An 18,756-nucleotide genomic window follows, 5' to 3' on the forward strand; every position below is an offset into this window, starting at 1 on the left:
CCAGAACGAATTCTGACAGACTCTTCTCTCCGGAAGAATAAAAGGATGGGCCGTGGCAGGCAGTCTTACCTTCTCTGGAATGTGCCCTGGCTCCATGTCTTTCATAAGAATCAGAACTTTATTTGATTATGAAAGGGATGGGTTAAAGGTTGATGTGGCATTCATTTCAAACCTTCAGATGCCTTCTGTTATGTAAGCACATTATCATATAGAAGCATTTACTTTAAACTTAGAACTACATTTAATATTGTTTTATTGAGGTTCATCACTTTACCCAATGTTACATATATTCTAAATGGAATGTTATGAAAGGCTAGGGCAGGACCAAGGACTGCATTGTGTCAAGCTGTTGTTACACATGTTTATATTCTCAGGGACGAGACTTGAACCACAGCATAATCAGATCTGTGTAATCTAAAAGACTGAATGTGAATGTGTTTTGGGGATTACCATTATTCCCTCTTCTGCCTGCTTTTGTTTTTTATTAAAGATGGCTTTGTTATTTGACATGGCACAAGAGACTTTGCTGGGGTTCATCACCCTCTTGAGAACACGGATCTTTTTAGCTGCTGTTGGTTTTCCTTGCCCTGAATAAAGAGGGCATTAGACACATGAATCCTTTCGATATTAGCATTTTTTTTTTTTTAGTGAAAAATCACAATTTCAATGTTAGGTGCCACCCATTTTGCTTTTTCTCACTTTGTTTAATCAGTGAGATGACCTCTCCAGGACTGGGGCAAAATATGGAACATTTCAGAAGTTTTTGTGTTACCCCTGCACAGAGGCCATGCTAATCTTCTATTGTTCCAATTTTAGCATATGTGCTGCCAGAGCAAGCACAGCAATTCTGTTAACTTTCATGTTTCATCTTGTTTATACAGAAAGTTAAGAGGACAGTGTTGTAGCTATGGAATCATTTTGGCTCACCTGTTAGTTCTGATACCCAGTGATCTGTATAAAATGTGTTACGCAAACATACAATCTGGTGCATGGCCATACTCTTTTAGGGACTATGTATAACATCTTAGAGTGACCTGGTATATTGGAGAGAGCACTGGATAAAGAGGCAGAAAGCACAGACCCTTTTTTCTCGGGACCTGGCACCAATCTGAGTTTTGCTACCTTAGGGAAATCACTTCACCTCAGGGATTTGGACTAAATGATTTAGGCCTTTTTACTTACACAGTTCTGATTTCTCTATCATGTTGAGTTTTTGCATTACCTTCAAGTTCAAGGGTCATCAGTGAGGCCTCAAAGTACTGTCAGGGTTTTATAAACATCATACAGAGAAGGCCTGGGTAGGGCCCCCCAAATAGAAGATTGCCAAAGCAACCAGAGCCCCAGAACCTCAGTGATGCACCTCTCTGCCCCTGCAGGGCTTCATGACTCAGAATACGGCAAAGCAGAACGAACACTGTCTGAAGAACTTTGACCTCACTGAATACCGCCAGGTGCTGAGTGACCTTTCCATTCAGATCTACCAGCAGCTCATTAAAATTGCGGAGGGCGTGTTGCAGCCTATGATAGGTAAGCTGGCAACAGGAGATCCCCATTATTGTGATAAGCACCCCCAATTGTAGGGAACCAAATATATTAACCATGGCCTCCAGATAGCCAGGACATTTGTAATGAAGGCACCTGAGGTTGTGTGCACATTGTGCTGAAGAGCTGGGAAATTTTCAACATCATTCCATAAAAATTCATGAAACAAGGGTAAGAGTATAGATGACTTTCCCTTTGTTTCTTTCTGTATTACACTGTATTGTGCTTCCAAATAGGTAATATTAACTCAAAAGGTATAACTGCAAACCCATTATGTACTTTATTCATGAAAAACATTGTATTCATGTGAAAGAACATAGCAGTAAGCACTATGTGATCAGTATTTATTGAACACTTACTGTGTACAAAGTGTACTGGGGCACTGAACATGAAATCAGAATTGAGAAATAACAGCTACGTTTTAAGTTAGCAAATAATGTGTATATGCCTTACTGTGTTCCACAAAGGCTGGGAAGGTAACTGTACTTGAACCTGCATGTATTGCTTTCCCCAGGTTCTTACTATACAGGTTAGGGGTGAATTGCACACCTGACCGATCCAGAAATACTGGGGGGATAGGTTTGTTCCAAATCCTCCTTCCTGTCTGGCAATCTTATAAGGCACCAGCCTGGGGGAGAACTGACTTACCAAGCTGGAGATACTTCATAGTTCAGAATGTGACAGTTAATGGCACCAATTCTGGAGTGAGACAAACCCAGGTTCAAATCCTAACCCTGCCACTTCCTAGCAGTATGAAGCTAGGCAAATTAACCTCTGTATGCCTCAATTCCTTATCAGTAAAACAGTTGGTACCCTCAGGGTTGTTGGAAGATTAAAAGATACTGAACATTGGCCCACAGTTAAGTGCTGCCAATATTTACTTGAACCTGATATTTACATAGTCAGTGGCTGGGCCAGAACTATACCCAAGTTGCTCAATTCCAAACTTTAGACTCAGCACAGGCAGTACAGAATCAAACTGGTACATGTTCATTATCTTTGTCTCACCACCCATAAATTTAAGTGAAAATTTGGACAGCAGCTATTTTATACCATATAGAGACCACTACATTAGAAATTCTTTGCCAAAAGTTCCTGAGCATTGTATACCTCCAGTTGGTATCACTGCTAAAGCCCCGAGTACTAAATGATCTGAGTGGTCCAAAAACAGATCTTGTTGTTGGGGAACCTGCAAGCTTCTCCAATCATGCTTCTCTTCCAGTTTCTGCCATGTTGGAAAACGAGAGCATTCAGGGTCTCTCTGGAGTGAAGCCGACGGGCTACCGGAAGCGCTCCTCCAGCATGGTGGATGGGGAGAACTCGTACTGCCTGGAGGCCATCATCCGCCAGATGAATTCCTTCCATACAGTCCTGTGTGACCAGGGCCTGGACCCTGAGATCATCATGCAGGTGTTCAAACAGCTTTTCTACATGATCAACGCAGTGACTCTCAACAACCTGCTTCTGCGGAAGGACGTGTGCTCGTGGAGCACAGGCATGCAGCTCAGGTGAGACGGGCGGAGTGGAGTGGGCCCCTGCTCGACAGTAGCTAGAATCAGAACAAAAGACAGTTGTTTCTAAAAATGAAATCCACATCTGATCGTCCTTTCCGCAGTCAGTGCATGACTCAAATCCATCACCTTTTTATTTGTTGGTGAAACCCATCAAACACAGATATGGTGACTTGGTAAACAAATTAGTTCAAAGCTTAAAGACATTTACATACTTGTAAGACTGTAAATGGGGTCTGACCAATATGGATTGGTCAGAACCATCGATGAGTTAAGAGGCATGAAGCCTCCATTGAAGCATAAATTATGTTTGCAAAATGTTAAATATAAATTGTTTTGATTCAACATATTTAATGCCTATTTTTCCCCATTAACTTTTTTTTGTTTTTTTTTTTTGAGACAGAGTCTCGCTTTGTTGCCCAGGCTAGAGTGAGTGCCATGGCGTCAGCCTAGCTCACAGCAACCTCAAACTCCTGGGCTCGAGTGATCCTTCTGCCTCAGCCTCCCGAGTAGCTGGGACTACAGGCATGCGCCACCATGCCCGGCTAATTTTTTATATATGTATCAGTTGGCCAATTAATTTCTTTCTATTTATAGTAGAGACGGGGTCTCGCTCAGGCTGGTTTTGAACTCCTGACCTTGAGCAATCCGCCCGCCTCGGCCTCCCAAGAGCTAGGATTACAGGCGTGAGCCACAGCGCCCGGCCACCCATTAACTTTTAATTCAACAAATAGTGCCAGGCATTTGTCAAGCTTTTAAAACCATGTGAGGTAATTAAGGTGAGGAGAATGATGACACTAGTTGCAACTAGCCTGCAAAACAGGTGTCCTCATCCCAGTGACTTAGAAGGACGAGCCTAACACAGTTCACTCTTTACACGTGGCTAAGGTACAACATAAGTCAACTTGAGGAGTGGCTCCGGGGAAGAAACCTTCACCAGAGTGGAGCAGTTCAGACCATGGAGCCTCTGATCCAGGCAGCTCAACTCCTGCAATTAAAGAAGAAAACCCAAGAGGACGCAGAGGCCATCTGTTCCCTGTGTACCTCCCTCAGTACCCAGCAGGTACGGTCATTCTACACCTCTGTTGACCACGGTACCCTGAGCAAGCCCAGCCTCCATTTCAAATCTGTTCTTGCCAGTGGTTCTGTTTTGAGTGTTGCACTCCCAGCATTTATCTGTCCCTAATGACACAAGTCTGAAGTTGGCAGCTGATGGGATGTTCCCAGGTGAACTGAAGACCACTGTGGTCTGTGAAATGAGATGCTGCAGATACTGTTTTCTAGTGATTCTCTAATCCCTCTTGCTCACGTAAGATAGTGAACCCACAAAACATCAAGCTTAGGTAAGAACTCTTTTAAAACAATGAATTCTGAAATGTTTCTTACTTAGAAACTGAAAAATTTTCAGAAATTGGCACCATCAAGCATTTATTTTCACAATTATAATATCAACATGGTCACATTTCTACTCACACTCTATTTACATTGCTTCAAATGAAGTCATTAAGAACCTAGAGGCAGTTAAATGTTACTCTCCTTTTCCACCCAAAACTTATACCATGTCAGAGAGAGATTCCAGCCTACAGAAAGGGAGGAATTGAAACGCAGGGAGACCTTGCCTTCCATCATAAATGTGCCTATGTGGCCATAGAGACCAGCACAAGGAAGTTTGACAAGTCTTTTCCAAATCAAATGATGCATCTTCCTGATCACCAAAAAAAAAAAAAAAAAAACCAAAATCCCAACTCAGTATAGCAAAGTAAACATACCTTTCCTTACCTCCTCCACTAACTACTAAAAGGTTAAGTATCAAATTAAGAAAACTCCCTTCTGTAAATCCAAACTTCCTACCTCTTATGAAAGTAAAAGGTATTGTAAAAGTTTACTTCTAGAAGGCAACTGGCATTGCATTGGGGCAGGCTACTTCTCCTAAAACTATTGATAGGCAGATAAAAGATTATCTCCTGTTCAAATAAGAAAATTTCATTTACAAATGATTTTTGTGGGGGGGGGTTGGTGGGGAGAGATAGGTCATGTTTAACAATACCTAAAGTAAGATCCCTAGTACTCTTTGGAAGACACCCTTAAAAGTAGTATTAATACAGGGTGTCCCGAAGTCTCCATATAAAGGAAAGATTTTATAATGAGTATTTTGTAAGTAAAGGTACATTTAGCTACAATTTCCCTATGTATGGTGACTTTTGGGACACCCTGTAGATAAAAAGCCAAGGATTTCAGGCTTCAGTTTTCTAAATTCCTCGGTATCTATACCATCAAGCATTCAGGGTGAGGCAGGTAGATATGTGGGAGACGTGGATATGGTAAGAGGGCTCAGATCCACCAGGCAAACTAAGGGCTCTAGGTTGCTGGCTAGGGCCTCCTAATGCAAACATCAGTCCAGCTCCCTCTAGGCTATGGGTCCTGTCTAAAGAGGATGGTACTCTTGTACCAGTGTCTCATTCCTTAAAATTCAAAGGTTGCCTTACGTTCATTTAGCTCTGTGCTCAATTTTGTTTTTATTCCAACAGATTGTCAAAATTTTAAACCTTTATACTCCTTTGAATGAATTTGAAGAACGAGTAACAGTGGCCTTTATACGAACAATTCAGGTGAGTTATAACATTAATTTTATAAAGTCCTAGTCTAAAACTATAATAGAAATGGAAAATATAGGTTTTTAACCTCTTAACATATTGATTACATTATACAGTAGAAGACCTTACATTTCTAGGCTTTCTGTTTAGGTAAATATGAATCATATCACCCCATGAATAACATTATATACACAATAGAAAACTCAACTTTTATAATCTGCCTCTCAGATTATAGACATAGTCTAAGTATTGTTTCATTTGCCACTGGCCTGTTACTGAACCGCAGCACCAAATGGAATGAACACAGTAGCATATCAACCCTACCCACAGATGGAACTAAGAAACGTTCTTTTAAGGAGACAATATGAGCTCTTAAAACTTGTCTCTAAGATTTACAGTATTTGCCCTTACGAATGCCCTTGAAAGAAAAGGTATTAGAGAAATGATTATTTCAATCTGCTTGTCTTAAAGATGAGCTTCCTCAAGCTGAGCCCAAGGTGATTTTGGCTGAATGACCTTCACATGTAACTATAACCGACAGCATTAAAATAACACTGCAATGACTCAAAACATAGGGCACACTTCCCCCACGATTACACATACACAAGGACTAACAAGGTGGGAGGGGAAAGTGATCAGAGGAGAAATCAGGAGAAGGGAACCAGAGGGAGGTTTGTGAAAGACACTGAAGGACCTTGAGAAATCATGGGGCCTTTGTGTAAGAAGCTGTTCCCTTTGGAGTACGCTTAGGATTTTATCCTTACAGTGTTTCAATGTAGAGATCAAAAGATATACGAAGAGGGTCTGAAAAGAGTGATGGCAGAGAGTAAATGCACTTTAGCCTCGTGTCTAAGTAGAGAACAGGGGCGGAGGGGATACTGAGTCAGACTGAAGGGGGTTCTCTCAAGGGCAGTGGAGAAATGCAATAGGTTGTTAAAGACACAGGCCACCAAGGAGCAGGCAGACTCACCAACCTGGACATATTAACAGGGCCGGGGTAGCACTGATTGGAAGGATCCAGTTAGGATATACACATAGTCAACTGCTGAAAGGGGGAAGAGTTTGATGAAAGAAGAGAAACCACTGAGCTGTATCTGACCCTGGACCCACTCTGGATTTTTATGGAGGGTTTGATAATTTACACAGACAAAAGCACAAGTTTTAATTTGTTTTTTTAATATCTGAGACACATCAGAGGGAGAACTGTAACTGCTTATAAATTGGCAACAGCACTGTTTGAGAAGAGAATTCAGGTCAAAAAATACATGCCAAGTTAGACTGCAGGTTTAGTGAATTAAGGACACAGGAAAAATGTTAATGGAGGTTAAGGGTCAGATATTCTCTGAAAATATGTACCATCAGATTCTGAGTCTCAGTAATAAATTTCAGTGTCTAGCAATCATAAAATTTTGGCCAGCAGAAGAAACTGAACTATCCATCCTACCCTCCTACACTTGAACTCACATACAAGTTACTTGTTAAAGCAAACTGTTTCTTGGGCACTATGGGCAGTATATACTGACCTTTATAAGTGTAAATTTGAGGGAGCTGCTAAATTCACTAACGGATTCACAAGAGGATTTCTGTGAAACAACTTCCTTGTGAATTTCAATTGATTAAATTTATACACAGCTTTTGCTGTTGAATTGTAATTTTTTATTAGTATATATTCATAGGGTACAAGTGCAGTTTTGCCATGTTGATATATTACATTCTGGTGGAGTCAGGGTCTTTGATACATACATTGCCAAAGCAATGCACATTGTTCCCACCAAGCAGCCTTTATTGCCCCATTTTTATATTCTCCTTTAATCCTTTAAAATTTCTTCAAACCCTTAGATAATAAAGCCTACTGCTAAATCTGACTAATACAGAGAAATGAAAGGATCTTAAAGTGCTATTAAAATGATTTTTTCCAGAGCCTTCTGCCTGTTCATATTTAATACATTTTCATATGCTGTGTGATAGGTTTGTACTAAATGCAGCAAAGCCCAGAGCGGGATGAACGTGAGCTATCAAGGATCCCAGAGAGATCCTTCTGCCAGCTCACCCCAGAGCCCTCAGATACCTTGAGGAGTGAGGCTTGTTGCCTGTTCCTTCCTAAATATCTGTTTAAAATTTTCACTCATCTTTCAAGATGCCAAACATATGGGCACGTTGGGACTGACACCTAGAAATTGAAGCAGTGCTTTCGTTATCTAGGAAACTGATGAAAATGTGGGCAAGTCTAGTTTCCCCTCACACTGTAGAGCCAACCCACAATCCTCTGCTCAAGCCGATTCCATTCTAGAAGCCTGCTTCCCAGCACTTTTCAAATGCTACCATGTATTTACTGACCTGAGCCTACTTCAAGGTTTAATAAAAATGGATTTTGTGTTTTCACATCAGGATATTTTTTCCCCTTTATTCAGCATTCCTGCAATTAACCCTAGTTTCAATCACCTTTATAAAAGTAGAGCTCCGATCTGAAATCCACAGTTCAGAAGTTAAGCAGTTAATGCATAGGCAGGAGAACACCGGAGCATATCAAAGCTGCTGCTGATAGCACATACAGCATTTACCACGCGCCAGCCACTGTACTCGGTGCTTTACTCCTTAACTCCTTTGATCTTCACAGCTCTATGAGAATGGCACTCTCTCCATCCTGTTTTTGGGGTGTTTTACCACTTCAACCATTTTTAAGTGTACAATTCAGTGGTATTAACCACTTCGGTCCCACGCTCACCTGCCTGGAAACCTTGCCCACAGCTGGCACTCATAGTCCGCCCGATCGTTTGTGCTGTGCATTGATGATGAATCCGTTTTGCTTTTGTGTGATGAAGGCTTTAAAGCACTGAAAGCTTGTTTTACTTTACAGGCCGCTTTAGGAAAATAACTATAATAATTCCTACTAAGGACTTGTTAAAAGGTCACAGATTCATAGTAACTTATTAGCTGAACGTACACACTCTGCAACTGCAGAGATAAAAGCAAAAGCTGTTGGCTATAGTCGACGCTGGGCTGTGCACATTCATCTGTGGCTGACAACTATAGTCGACGCTAGTCCCGAAGTGGTTAAGTACATTCACAATGTTATGTAACCACCACCACTACCTCTTTCCAGATTCTCTCATCACCCCAAACTCTACGCATTGGGGCAATAACTTCCTATTTCCCTTTCCCTGCAGTCCCTGGTAAACCTTTCCTCTACTTTCTGCTCTATGCAGTTGTCTATTATTACACTTATGTGAAATATATAGAATAATCTTTCAGGTCTGGCTCATTTCACTTACAATGGTCTCAGTGTTCATCCATGGTGCAGAATGCATAAGAATGTCATTCCTTTTTTCAATGACTGAATAATATTCCCATTATATAATACATTGCAGTTTCAACAACTGGAGTTTGTTAGCCTTTTTGGATGTGTATATACCTGTTTTTATCAGATCTGGGGAGTTTTCAGGCATTATCTCTTTAAATATTATTTTCTGCCCCTTTCTCCCTGGTACTTCTGTTAGTACACTTGATGTACCATAGGTTCCCTCAGGCTCTGTTCATTTTTACTCATTCTTTTCTGAGACTGGATTATTTCAATAGCTTTACCTTCACGTTCACTGAGCCTTTCTTCCTGCTCAAGTCTGTTGAACTCCTTTCATGAATTTTTCATTTCACAGTTATTGCACTTTTCTTAAAATGCGTGGCTTCCCATGATGCCATCAAGGGAAGCCACTGCCAACTGTTCAGGAAGATGGGTGCTATCCCCATAGCTACAGGGGGCTAAAGAATGTGGGACGGTAGCTGGTCCACACACACTGCTATCTTAGCAGAGATCACTGGCCTGTCCCTTCCGCAAGCACTCTCTCCTGGTGGTTATAGTGTCCAGTCAGGTTTGAGAGTTCCGAGATCACTCTTTCCAGCTCAATGGTTGCTTCAGGGGAGAGACCTACCCCTAGAGCTTCCTACTCTGCCATTTTAATGTGATGTTACTCTTCTCCATTCCATTCGACAACTGGGGAAACTGTTATAAAAAGATTCAAGAATTTGCCCAGCCTGGTACCAGAATTAGAGGTCAGGCTGTTTACCTCTAAAAACCCCTGCCCTTAACCATTTCACTATAGTGCCTCTCCACCTGATTTGTACCTGAGATGTATTTCTATGAAATAGATTTTATAAAGAATGCTAGAATTGGAAGAGTGCTTATAGTCACCCGATCTCCGAGAAGCCCAAACAAGGGCTTCCCTTCCTACTAAATACCTCAGGGAGGGAGACCACATTCTCCTGCTCCTAAATTCTTACCTAATTATCTTAGAAATCTGTCCATGATCTATGCCAATTTTAGGTGTACTAAGACTTGGTTTTATTCTTCCCCATAGGCACAACTACAAGAGCGCAATGACCCTCAGCAACTGCTATTAGACTCCAAGCACATGTTTCCTGTTTTGTTTCCATTTAATCCATCTTCTCTGACCATGGACTCAATCCACATCCCAGCCTGTCTCAATCTGGAGTTCCTCAATGAAGTCTGAAGACGCACATTTCTCATGTCAGCTTCCTCTACCCAGTGCTAGCAACAGGGAAGCATATACAGTAAAGTGAATTCAAGCATCAGTTAAATCTGGTAAAGGCAGATCAGAGATTGACAGCCTGTGGAGCATACTGAACTATACAGCATAAGATACATCTCGTTATTTTTTGTACCTACTGCTCAGAATAAAAGCACTTGAAATATGGAAGTTTAAGCTTGATTTCAATCTAACACATCATCATCCACAGCCAGGCCCTATAAAAGGTACCAGTTCTGTAAAATGAAAGCTGCCTAGTTTTGATCTTTGCATATATTTAAAAATGTATAAGTCACATAAATTGCCTTCACAAGACTTAATGGTACTAATAACCATGATAATGGCATATACTGACATATCCCAGGTTGATAAACTTGTGAGAGAGTTGGTGGTATTTAAAAAAAAAAGAGTCTGGGCCTTTTGAGGTTTCCCAGTAGTAGTTAATGGCTGGTGATACAAAAACAATGGTGTAATTGAATTCTAGACCAAACATTTTGAATATTGGTTTCTGAAGCAAAATTAGAAGTCCCAATTCCTGATGTGTACAAACCCTTGTCTTAGGTTTATGTAAGAATTCTGTTAAAAATGCTGTCCCAAATTTAAAATGTGAGCAACACACAAAAAAACTTGTTTCTGATGCTAATCCATACACTTGCCAAGTCCAACAAAACTTTCACAAATTATTTCTGGATATAAAAACCAAACAAGTCAATGCTATTGACCTCCACTAAGAGCATCACATCATTAAATACTCTTCCAGACCACCAAAATAGTAAAGGAAAACAAACTTCAGCTTGAGAATGAGATCATTTTTTTTTTTTGAGGTTATCAGTGATTTCCTAATTATTAATTTTGAGAGAATGAGATCATTTGAAAGACCTTTTAAAATAAACCATTCAGTGATTATAATATTATACAAAGGTTTGTGAGGTTTTTTCCCCCTAAAGAATAAAATAGCTTAGGTCAACTTTCCCCTTACAGGCTATTTTCAACATTTTTCAAATTTACCACAAAACAATCATAAGTATCTCTGCTACGAAATAAAGATTTTAAAAACGTATTCAATAGTGATAACAGGCTTAGAATGTTAGCTGCCCTTAGAATTTTTTGTTTGGACTCTTCAAAAGCAAGCGTTCAATTGGAAAACCTTACATAGTCTTTCTACCCATTTTTTTATTACCTTTTCCATACTGATAACAGCATGCTGTTCCCATGATAGGAACAGCCTTTATATTACAGCAAAAAAGAATTTCTCCATGAATTTGAAGTAGAACACTCCATCAACCTTTTACTCAACCACCTAACTTAATAAGGCCGTTGGGCATGCAGCACACCTCAAGCCCTAAGCAACCTTCTGTACCATGCCCTTAGAGCTCAGCTTACTCACCTGCTGGGGCCAGAAAGCACAGCGCCTGGGTTAAGGCTGCTGACAGTCATGTCCAGATCAGTCATTATGGGCATCATCCCTCCCCGTCCACATTAAACAGCCTGCCTTCTCCTGGGTCTCTGCACAGAACTGTGTCTCTGTTACACAATTACCGATGTCCACGACACCCACCCTGTGGGCCCACACACTGACTTTGGAAGTCCAGTCTAACACAATTGGGTTTGTGGCTACCTCTTTAAGGTGGGTTACGAAGTATGATTTGCTTTTTGATGCACTTTAGTTTGAAACAGTCTGTCATGTAAGGACTGTCCTTAATCTTAAAGGTAACCAAAAATGCCTCTTTTAGAGTGTGAAGGAGTTTTGACTACAGTGATTCCACAAAGACGATGGCTTACTGTCCTTGTCTTACACCACCATTCTCTCCATCTCTTTGGGTCACTACTCTACTGTCACTGGTTATTCGCTAGGTGCCAAGGGCTCACTGAATAAACTTAGCAATTAGGATAACGGGGGTGGAACCTTATAGTCCTCTACTTAGCCTAAGAAATGGCAAGAGTAAGGGTATTTCACTGGAACTCTACTTAATTTATAAATGACTAAACAAAATACATAATTGGTTACTTATGTTTAGATCCATCCTATTTAACAATACTTGGAGGCCAGAAGAAGCATCTTTAGGGAAATTTCCATAAACTTGTTAGCACTTTTATTCTCTGCATTTTTAAAAGTTCAGCTCACTTTCTAACATCATGAAATCAGTAATGACTTAACCTAATTCAACATGAAAGTTTAACTCTGCATTAAATATTTTTTAATATTTAAAATTTAGTTGATACTTTTCTCACTATGTGCCTTCAGCAGTTAATAAGACAACTGACTTATCAATTGTTTTGCTGAAATAAGTGTTGTGGGAAGAATTTTAATGTTCAATGTAATATGGTAGAGTTCTGAGCTGTCCTTTGTGAAACATTAGAAGCATTTTAAAGGTTACTTAATCAAATATTTACAGACCAGTTTAAGTATTACATGGGACCTGTTTACCTATAGTCATGTGTATGTGCACATGAATTGTTGCTGAAGTTGACAAGCATAGGACCTGTATGCATTCTCCCTGTGCCATCATCGCTGCAATTAGTTTTGGTACCTGTAGGCTCACCTAGGAAGCAGATTAGATTCAAAAAGTAGACCTTTTTCTCTCCCTTTCCATGGTGCATGCCAGTGGGAGTTGCTTCTCTTGGCTTTCCAGTATTAAATTTTAAGGCTCTTGTACAAACTAGGAGCTTGGAAAATTTAGAAAAAGATTAACACTGATACCATCAATTCATCAAATATTTACTTAGAGCCTTAATGCATTAAGATTGTAGTAACAAATGAGAATCCATTTCTTTTGTGTAAAGTAAGTTGTTTCATACACTTGACCATAATATGGGCAGCAAGGGTATCCTAAATTGAAGCATTTGTATAAATGCCCACATGACTAAACTGGTTACTAAATGTGACAGCATGGGGCAGGACCCTACAGTTTTTCTTCACAAAATATTTGTGGTCAATTTCTCAGATTAATTTGCTGCATGAGCCAAATAACCATAATTCACTTTTTGTACATATTGGTGCCATAATTAGAATTACAGGGTATAGAAAATTAGATATTAATGCCAATGACAATAAAACATAGGACTGGAGTTTTTTATTATAGAGACCATTAGATACAGATTGTTTTTCCTTAAATTTCTAATAAAGGGGATCAAATGAAATTAGTTTCTAAGGTGGCACTGTATCAGAATAATCTAGACTTGGATATAACATTTTCCCACCAACTGATGTTTAGATGAAGGTCTCTCTCTCTGAAAGAGTTCACATCATATTCAGGGGTAAATCGAACCAACAAAATTACTGCTGATGAAAATATTTTTCCATTTTGAACAAATCTGTAAACTACACCCTTGTTTATAGAAAAATGCTTGTAATAGCCACTGGATAACAGTTTGTGGAAATAAATACTTTTGAATAAATAAAGTAGTGTGCCAAATCTAAAAATTTAAAGCTCTGCAGCTACACATTGGCTGAAAAGTTTACTTTTGATGCTTTCTTAAGAAACTTCATTCTGGAGCCTATATTCAAACATGCATCATGATCATTTAAACCAGGGGTGGGCATACTAGGGTCCAAAAGATGGGGAATTCAAGGCAATTTTGGTGTAGGAAAAGACTAGTAGATCAAGGAAACAGAATAAAAAGCCAAGAGATAGAGCCAATCATACAACATAGCATGTGGTAGATATGGCATTAAAAAAAAAAAAAAAAATCAATGGGACAGAACTGAGAACCCAGATATAAAACCATTCTCACATAGCCATGTAATCTTCAACAAAGCAGACAAAAACATACACTGGGGCAAAGAATCCTTATTCAGTAAATGGTTCTGGGGAAACCAGAACCACTAGCCACATGTAGAAGACGGAAGCAGGATCCACATCTTTCACCTCTCACAAAAATCAACTGACGCTGGGTAACAGACTTAAACCTAAATAAGGTATGAAACTATTAGAATTCTAGAGGAAAAAGGAAAGATTATTTCTACTCTTCTAGACATTGGCCTAGGCAAAGAATTTATGAAGACGCCAAAGGCAATCCCAGCAACAAAAATAAATAAATGGGACCTGAAACTAAAAAGCTTCTGCACAGCCAGGAAAACTATCATGAGAGCAAACAGACAACTTACAGAATGAGAGAAAATTTCTGCAAGCTACACATCCGATAAGGGGCTAATAACTAGAATCTATTTAGAACTCAGGGAAATCAAGGAAAAAAAAAAAAATCAATCCTATCAAAAAGTGGGCAAAGGACATGAACAGAAACTTTTCAAAAGACGACAGAATGGCCAACATACATATGAAAAAATGCTCAACATCTCTAATCATCAGGGAAATGCAAATCAAAACTGCAATGAGATATCACTTATCTCCAGTAAGAATGGCCTTTATCAAAAAATCCCAAAACAAATACTGGCGTGGATGCGCAGAGATAGGAACACTCATACACTGCTGGTGGGACTGCTAACTAGTTCAACCTCTGTGGAAAGCAATATGGAGATACCTTAAAGTGATACAAGTAGATCTACCATTTGATCCAGCAATCCCACTACTGGGCATCTACCGAAAACAACAAAAGACACTATAAAAAAGACACCTACACTCAAATGTTTATAGCAGCACAATTCACAATTGCAAAGTTGTGAAACAACCCAAGTGCCCATCAATACATGAGTGGATTAATAAAATATGGTATATGTATACCATGGAGTACTATTCAGCTTTAAGAAACAATGGTGATATAGCACCTCTTGTATTTTCCTGGATAGAGCTGAAACCCATTCTACTAAGTGAAATATCCCAAGAATGGAAAAACAAGCACCACATGTACTCACCAGCAAATTGGTATTAACTGATCAACACCTAAGTGGACATATAAGAACAACATTTATCATGTGTCGGGAAGATGGAAGGGGGGCAGGAAAGGATGGGTATATACATACATGAGTGTGAGGCACACCGTCTGGGGGACAGTCACACTTGAAACTCTGACTCAAGGGGGGGGCAAGGACAATTACGTGACCTTAACATTTGTACCCCCAAAATATGCTGAAATAAAAAATAATCAGTGGGGAAATATTTACAAGATCTGTATGGAGAAATACAAAATGAAAAACATTAATGACAAATAATGGAGAAATTATATATGTGGATAAAGACTCCATACCACAAAAAGGTCATCAGTTGTTCTCAAGTTGATATGTAGATTAGAAATCAAAATCTCAGTACTGTTTTTATTTAAAAATTGACAAGCTCATTCTAAGATATATATGGAAGAATAAATGCCCAAAGATAAGACAGCTACAGAGACTTATTATAAAGAGAGACCTAGCAGCTACAGAGACTTGAAATTAAGATGTATGGGATTGGCAGACAGAAAAATTGATCAGTGAAGCAGACAGCCCAGAAAGTGAACATCTATATGGAAACACTGGTATGTTAAGTAGGAACACACATCAAAATCACCTGGGGAAATCTTTTAAATTCACATAACCGGCCTCACCCAGATTTATAGAACGAGACATCTGCAGGGATGGTGCCCTTAATCACCCATCATTAGGAACCACTATTGAAAAGTTTCATGACACAGAAAAATGTTCGTATTATAATCTTCACTGAACGTTGTCGATAGGTTCTGGGAAACTCCAACTTTCATCAAAACAATGTGTAAGGAAACCAATTTTACCATAGGCTAATTAAGAGTTTAGTCCTGCAGCATATTTCAGGTCACAAAACATCACCAAACTTGTTATTAAGGACCCAAACTCTTCTAGTATTAAACACTGAAATAAATGTGAGCTATGCATTTAAGAAATGTTGATAAAATGAATCATTTACCTGCTTATCCCAGTTCAGAGTTGTAGCTGACCAGAACCTGTCCCTGGAGCTCAGGGTGCCAAGTGGGGACGCACCCCGGACAGGCTGCCATCGTCACAGGGCATGCTCACTCACGGCCCCACACTCTGAGACCGTGCGGCCACGCCAGCTCACCTAACGTGCACCGTTGCGGCTGCTTTTTCACTCCTGAGCTCAGTAGCAAAGGAATGAATAATTACTCAAAACACAGACAGAAGGGGAGAGACCAAAATCTAAAGGGAAAATGGCCTCCTCAGCTAAGTTCCTCCCCGTATTTATTTCCAAGGACACGTGCAAAGGGTCAGGGTCGTTTGGTAATTTAACAACTTCCACACAGGTCAGCTGTTTTCAGCTGACCTTTGCGCTCAAACAAGCAGCTTTGGGCAGGTGTTTCAACCTGACCCTTCATTCACCCTGCTCACAGTCTTTCCATCCATCCATCATCCTTTCTTCTAGGCCCAGCCCCTACGTCCCCCTTTTTGTATGGGAAAAAAAAATTTTTTTTTTTTGAGACAGTTTTACTCTGTTGCCCTGGCTAGAGTGCCGTGGGTTCAGCCTAGCTCACAGCAACCTCAAACTCCTGGTTCAAGCAATCTTCCTGCCTCAGCCTCCCAAGAAGCTGGGACTACAGGCATGTGTCACCATGCCCAGCTAATTTTTTCTATATATTTTTAGTTGTCCAGCTAATTTCTTTCTAGTAGAGACAGAAATTTCTTTTTAGTAGAGACAGGGTCTCGCTCTTGCTCAGGCTGGTTTCAAACTCCTGACCTTGAGCAATCCTCCCACCTCAGCCTCCCAGAGTGGTAGGATTACAGGCGTGAGCCACTGCACTTGGCCAAATATGGAAATGTTTTTAAAGCTAATATAAGCACTCCTAATTCTGCTTGTTGAGTGCAGGGAATCAGTCTTTCCATGCAATTCCTGCTTTAGATGATCATCCTGAGCCATCTACAACACTGTCCGGGTGGCGGGAAGAGATGTAGGGGAGAGTTTTATAAGCAGTTGTACAGGAAGAAGAGTGGAGAGAAGCTTGTCAGAGGGGTAACAGAAGGAAAGAGAACCTACATAACCTGCAAGAGCTGATTGCCAAAGTAAGGAATTATGTAAAGTTGCTTTGAAGCAGTTTTTAGGAATAGGGAATTATATAGTGTGTGGATCTAATCCAAGCAATTGTCGTGTAAAACAGTGTCCCTTAATCAAAGGGGTAAAGAGATCTAGAAGGGGAGAAAAGGTTTTGGAGGGAGAGGTAGAAATAGCCATTCCAAAGGAGCATGTAAGGTGTTAACTGGCCTGTAAGAGCAGTTGGAGATAGTGGGTGTTGAAGAGCAATAAAAGAACAGGTTTGTCTGGGTTGGGTTTGTCTGCTATCAATGATTAAGGGCTTTGTTGATATCATAGAATTCCTGTAATGCCATAGATGTTAGTGAAGGAGGTGAAGATGGATCTGGATAACCCTTTATGTATCAGTAAGATGATGTATTTGTTGGTTAGTAATTGCTAAAGTGGGACGTATCCAATTCACATGTCCCAAAAGTTGTTGTGATGAATGTAGTGTCAGGGTAGAAGGCAAGGAGGTTGCTATTTGTTGGGGTCGCAGTGAACACAAAGTAGATAACCAAGATAGTGCCAGGGTTGGGTAAGCTGTATTTTGTCTGGGGCAATCTGCAGCCCATGGACGGCAGTATATGTCTGTACATGAGCAACAATGATAATTCCACTTGAATAGGAGCTGCTAATAATACGTCATCCATATAATAGATGATAGCAGGCGGGAACTGGCAAATCTTTCCCAGTCTTTTGTTAGAGGAATTGTGAAAAAACAATCCTTTAAATCAATTACAATAATCAAAGGACAATCTCTTTGAATTAACGACAGCTGGGGAAGACAGGGTTGTAGGGGCCCCATAGGAACTGTAATAACATTAAGAGCTCTTAGGTCCTGTAGTAAATGCCACTTACTATTCTTTTCGGGGATAATGAATACAGGAGTGTTCCATGGGCTCAGGCAAGGTTCTATATGTCCCACTTTAAGTTGGTTCTAGACAGAGATTTTAGATGTTTTAATTTATCTTGCTTAATGGACCACAGCTCTACCCAGATGGGCAAATTAGTCATCTATTGTAAAAATGTGGGTTATATTGGATGTACCTGAGCAGTGGGCCCCCTAATGAAAAGGCTGGGTAGTTAGAAGATTCCATTGTTCTAGCAAATCTTGTTCCTATAAAGGGTACGGCAGAGGAAGGATGAGGGGGCGAAATGTGGCTTCTTATTGGTCAGGGCCGATACGTCCAAGACGGTGGGTACTTTGTCTCAGAGAGGCCGCGACACCACACACTCCACCAAGAGGGGATTCCTGAGAAGGCCAAAAGGAGAACCACCATGCATGTGATATAATGGAGAAATCTGCCCCAGAATTGACTAGGCCTTCAAAAGGCTTTCCCTGGATGATGACCTATAGTTGGGCCTAGTTGTTTTTAAGTGGCCCAGAATACATGTGTGTTAGAACTGCCAAAGCCCTTTTCACCTCAGACACGAGCCAATGAAGGCCCTGCATGAGAAGGCAGCAGGAGTAGTTGAGCTATTTTTGTGTCTTTGGGTATGATTTGCAGGCCAATGGCATGAACCATAATTTTGATTTCTCCTAAATAGTCAGAATCAATGACTCCGGGTAGGACCTGAACTCCCCGGATGGTGGAACTAGATGGTCCCAACAATAGTCCAACCACTTTGCGAG

The 18,756-nt window shown here is 40.3% G+C and overlaps 1 protein-coding gene, 2 long non-coding RNA genes and 1 other non-coding gene across 5 annotated transcripts in view; 1 reads left to right on the top strand and 3 right to left on the bottom strand.

Annotated features, from left to right (window-relative positions):
• The window catches only part of MYO5B (myosin VB), a 283,722-nt gene extending 273,363 nt beyond the window's left edge, over positions 1-10,359 (top strand). For both annotated transcript variants that reach the window (XM_020282335.2, XM_075993885.1), the window contains 5 exons: positions 1,377-1,527; positions 2,765-3,050; positions 3,942-4,116; positions 5,582-5,662; positions 10,000-10,359. In XM_020282335.2, coding sequence (XP_020137924.2) covers positions 1,377-1,527; positions 2,765-3,050; positions 3,942-4,116; positions 5,582-5,662; positions 10,000-10,152 — 846 coding nt within the window. In that variant the 3' untranslated portion in view covers positions 10,153-10,359. The remainder of the gene's footprint in view (positions 1-1,376; positions 1,528-2,764; positions 3,051-3,941; positions 4,117-5,581; positions 5,663-9,999) is intronic.
• Positions 237-16,700, bottom strand: LOC142861657 (uncharacterized). The gene is made up of 2 exons (XR_012912883.1): positions 16,005-16,700; positions 237-3,091 (listed from the first exon to the last, which is right to left on the bottom strand). It is a non-coding gene; the product is annotated as an uncharacterized LOC142861657 (long non-coding RNA).
• LOC142861768 (U6 spliceosomal RNA) lies at positions 738-840 on the bottom strand. Its single transcript, XR_012912921.1, has one exon. It is a non-coding gene; the product is annotated as a U6 spliceosomal RNA (small nuclear RNA).
• On the bottom strand, positions 6,112-10,354 carry LOC142861656 (uncharacterized). The gene is made up of 2 exons (XR_012912882.1): positions 10,271-10,354; positions 6,112-10,118 (listed from the first exon to the last, which is right to left on the bottom strand). It is a non-coding gene; the product is annotated as an uncharacterized LOC142861656 (long non-coding RNA).
• Positions 16,701-18,756: the final 2,056 nt, after the last annotated feature.

The sequence above is a fragment of the Microcebus murinus genome, chromosome 17 (genome assembly GCF_040939455.1).
Source record: "Microcebus murinus isolate Inina chromosome 17, M.murinus_Inina_mat1.0, whole genome shotgun sequence".
In the NCBI taxonomy this organism is placed as follows: domain Eukaryota; kingdom Metazoa; phylum Chordata; class Mammalia; order Primates; family Cheirogaleidae; genus Microcebus; species Microcebus murinus.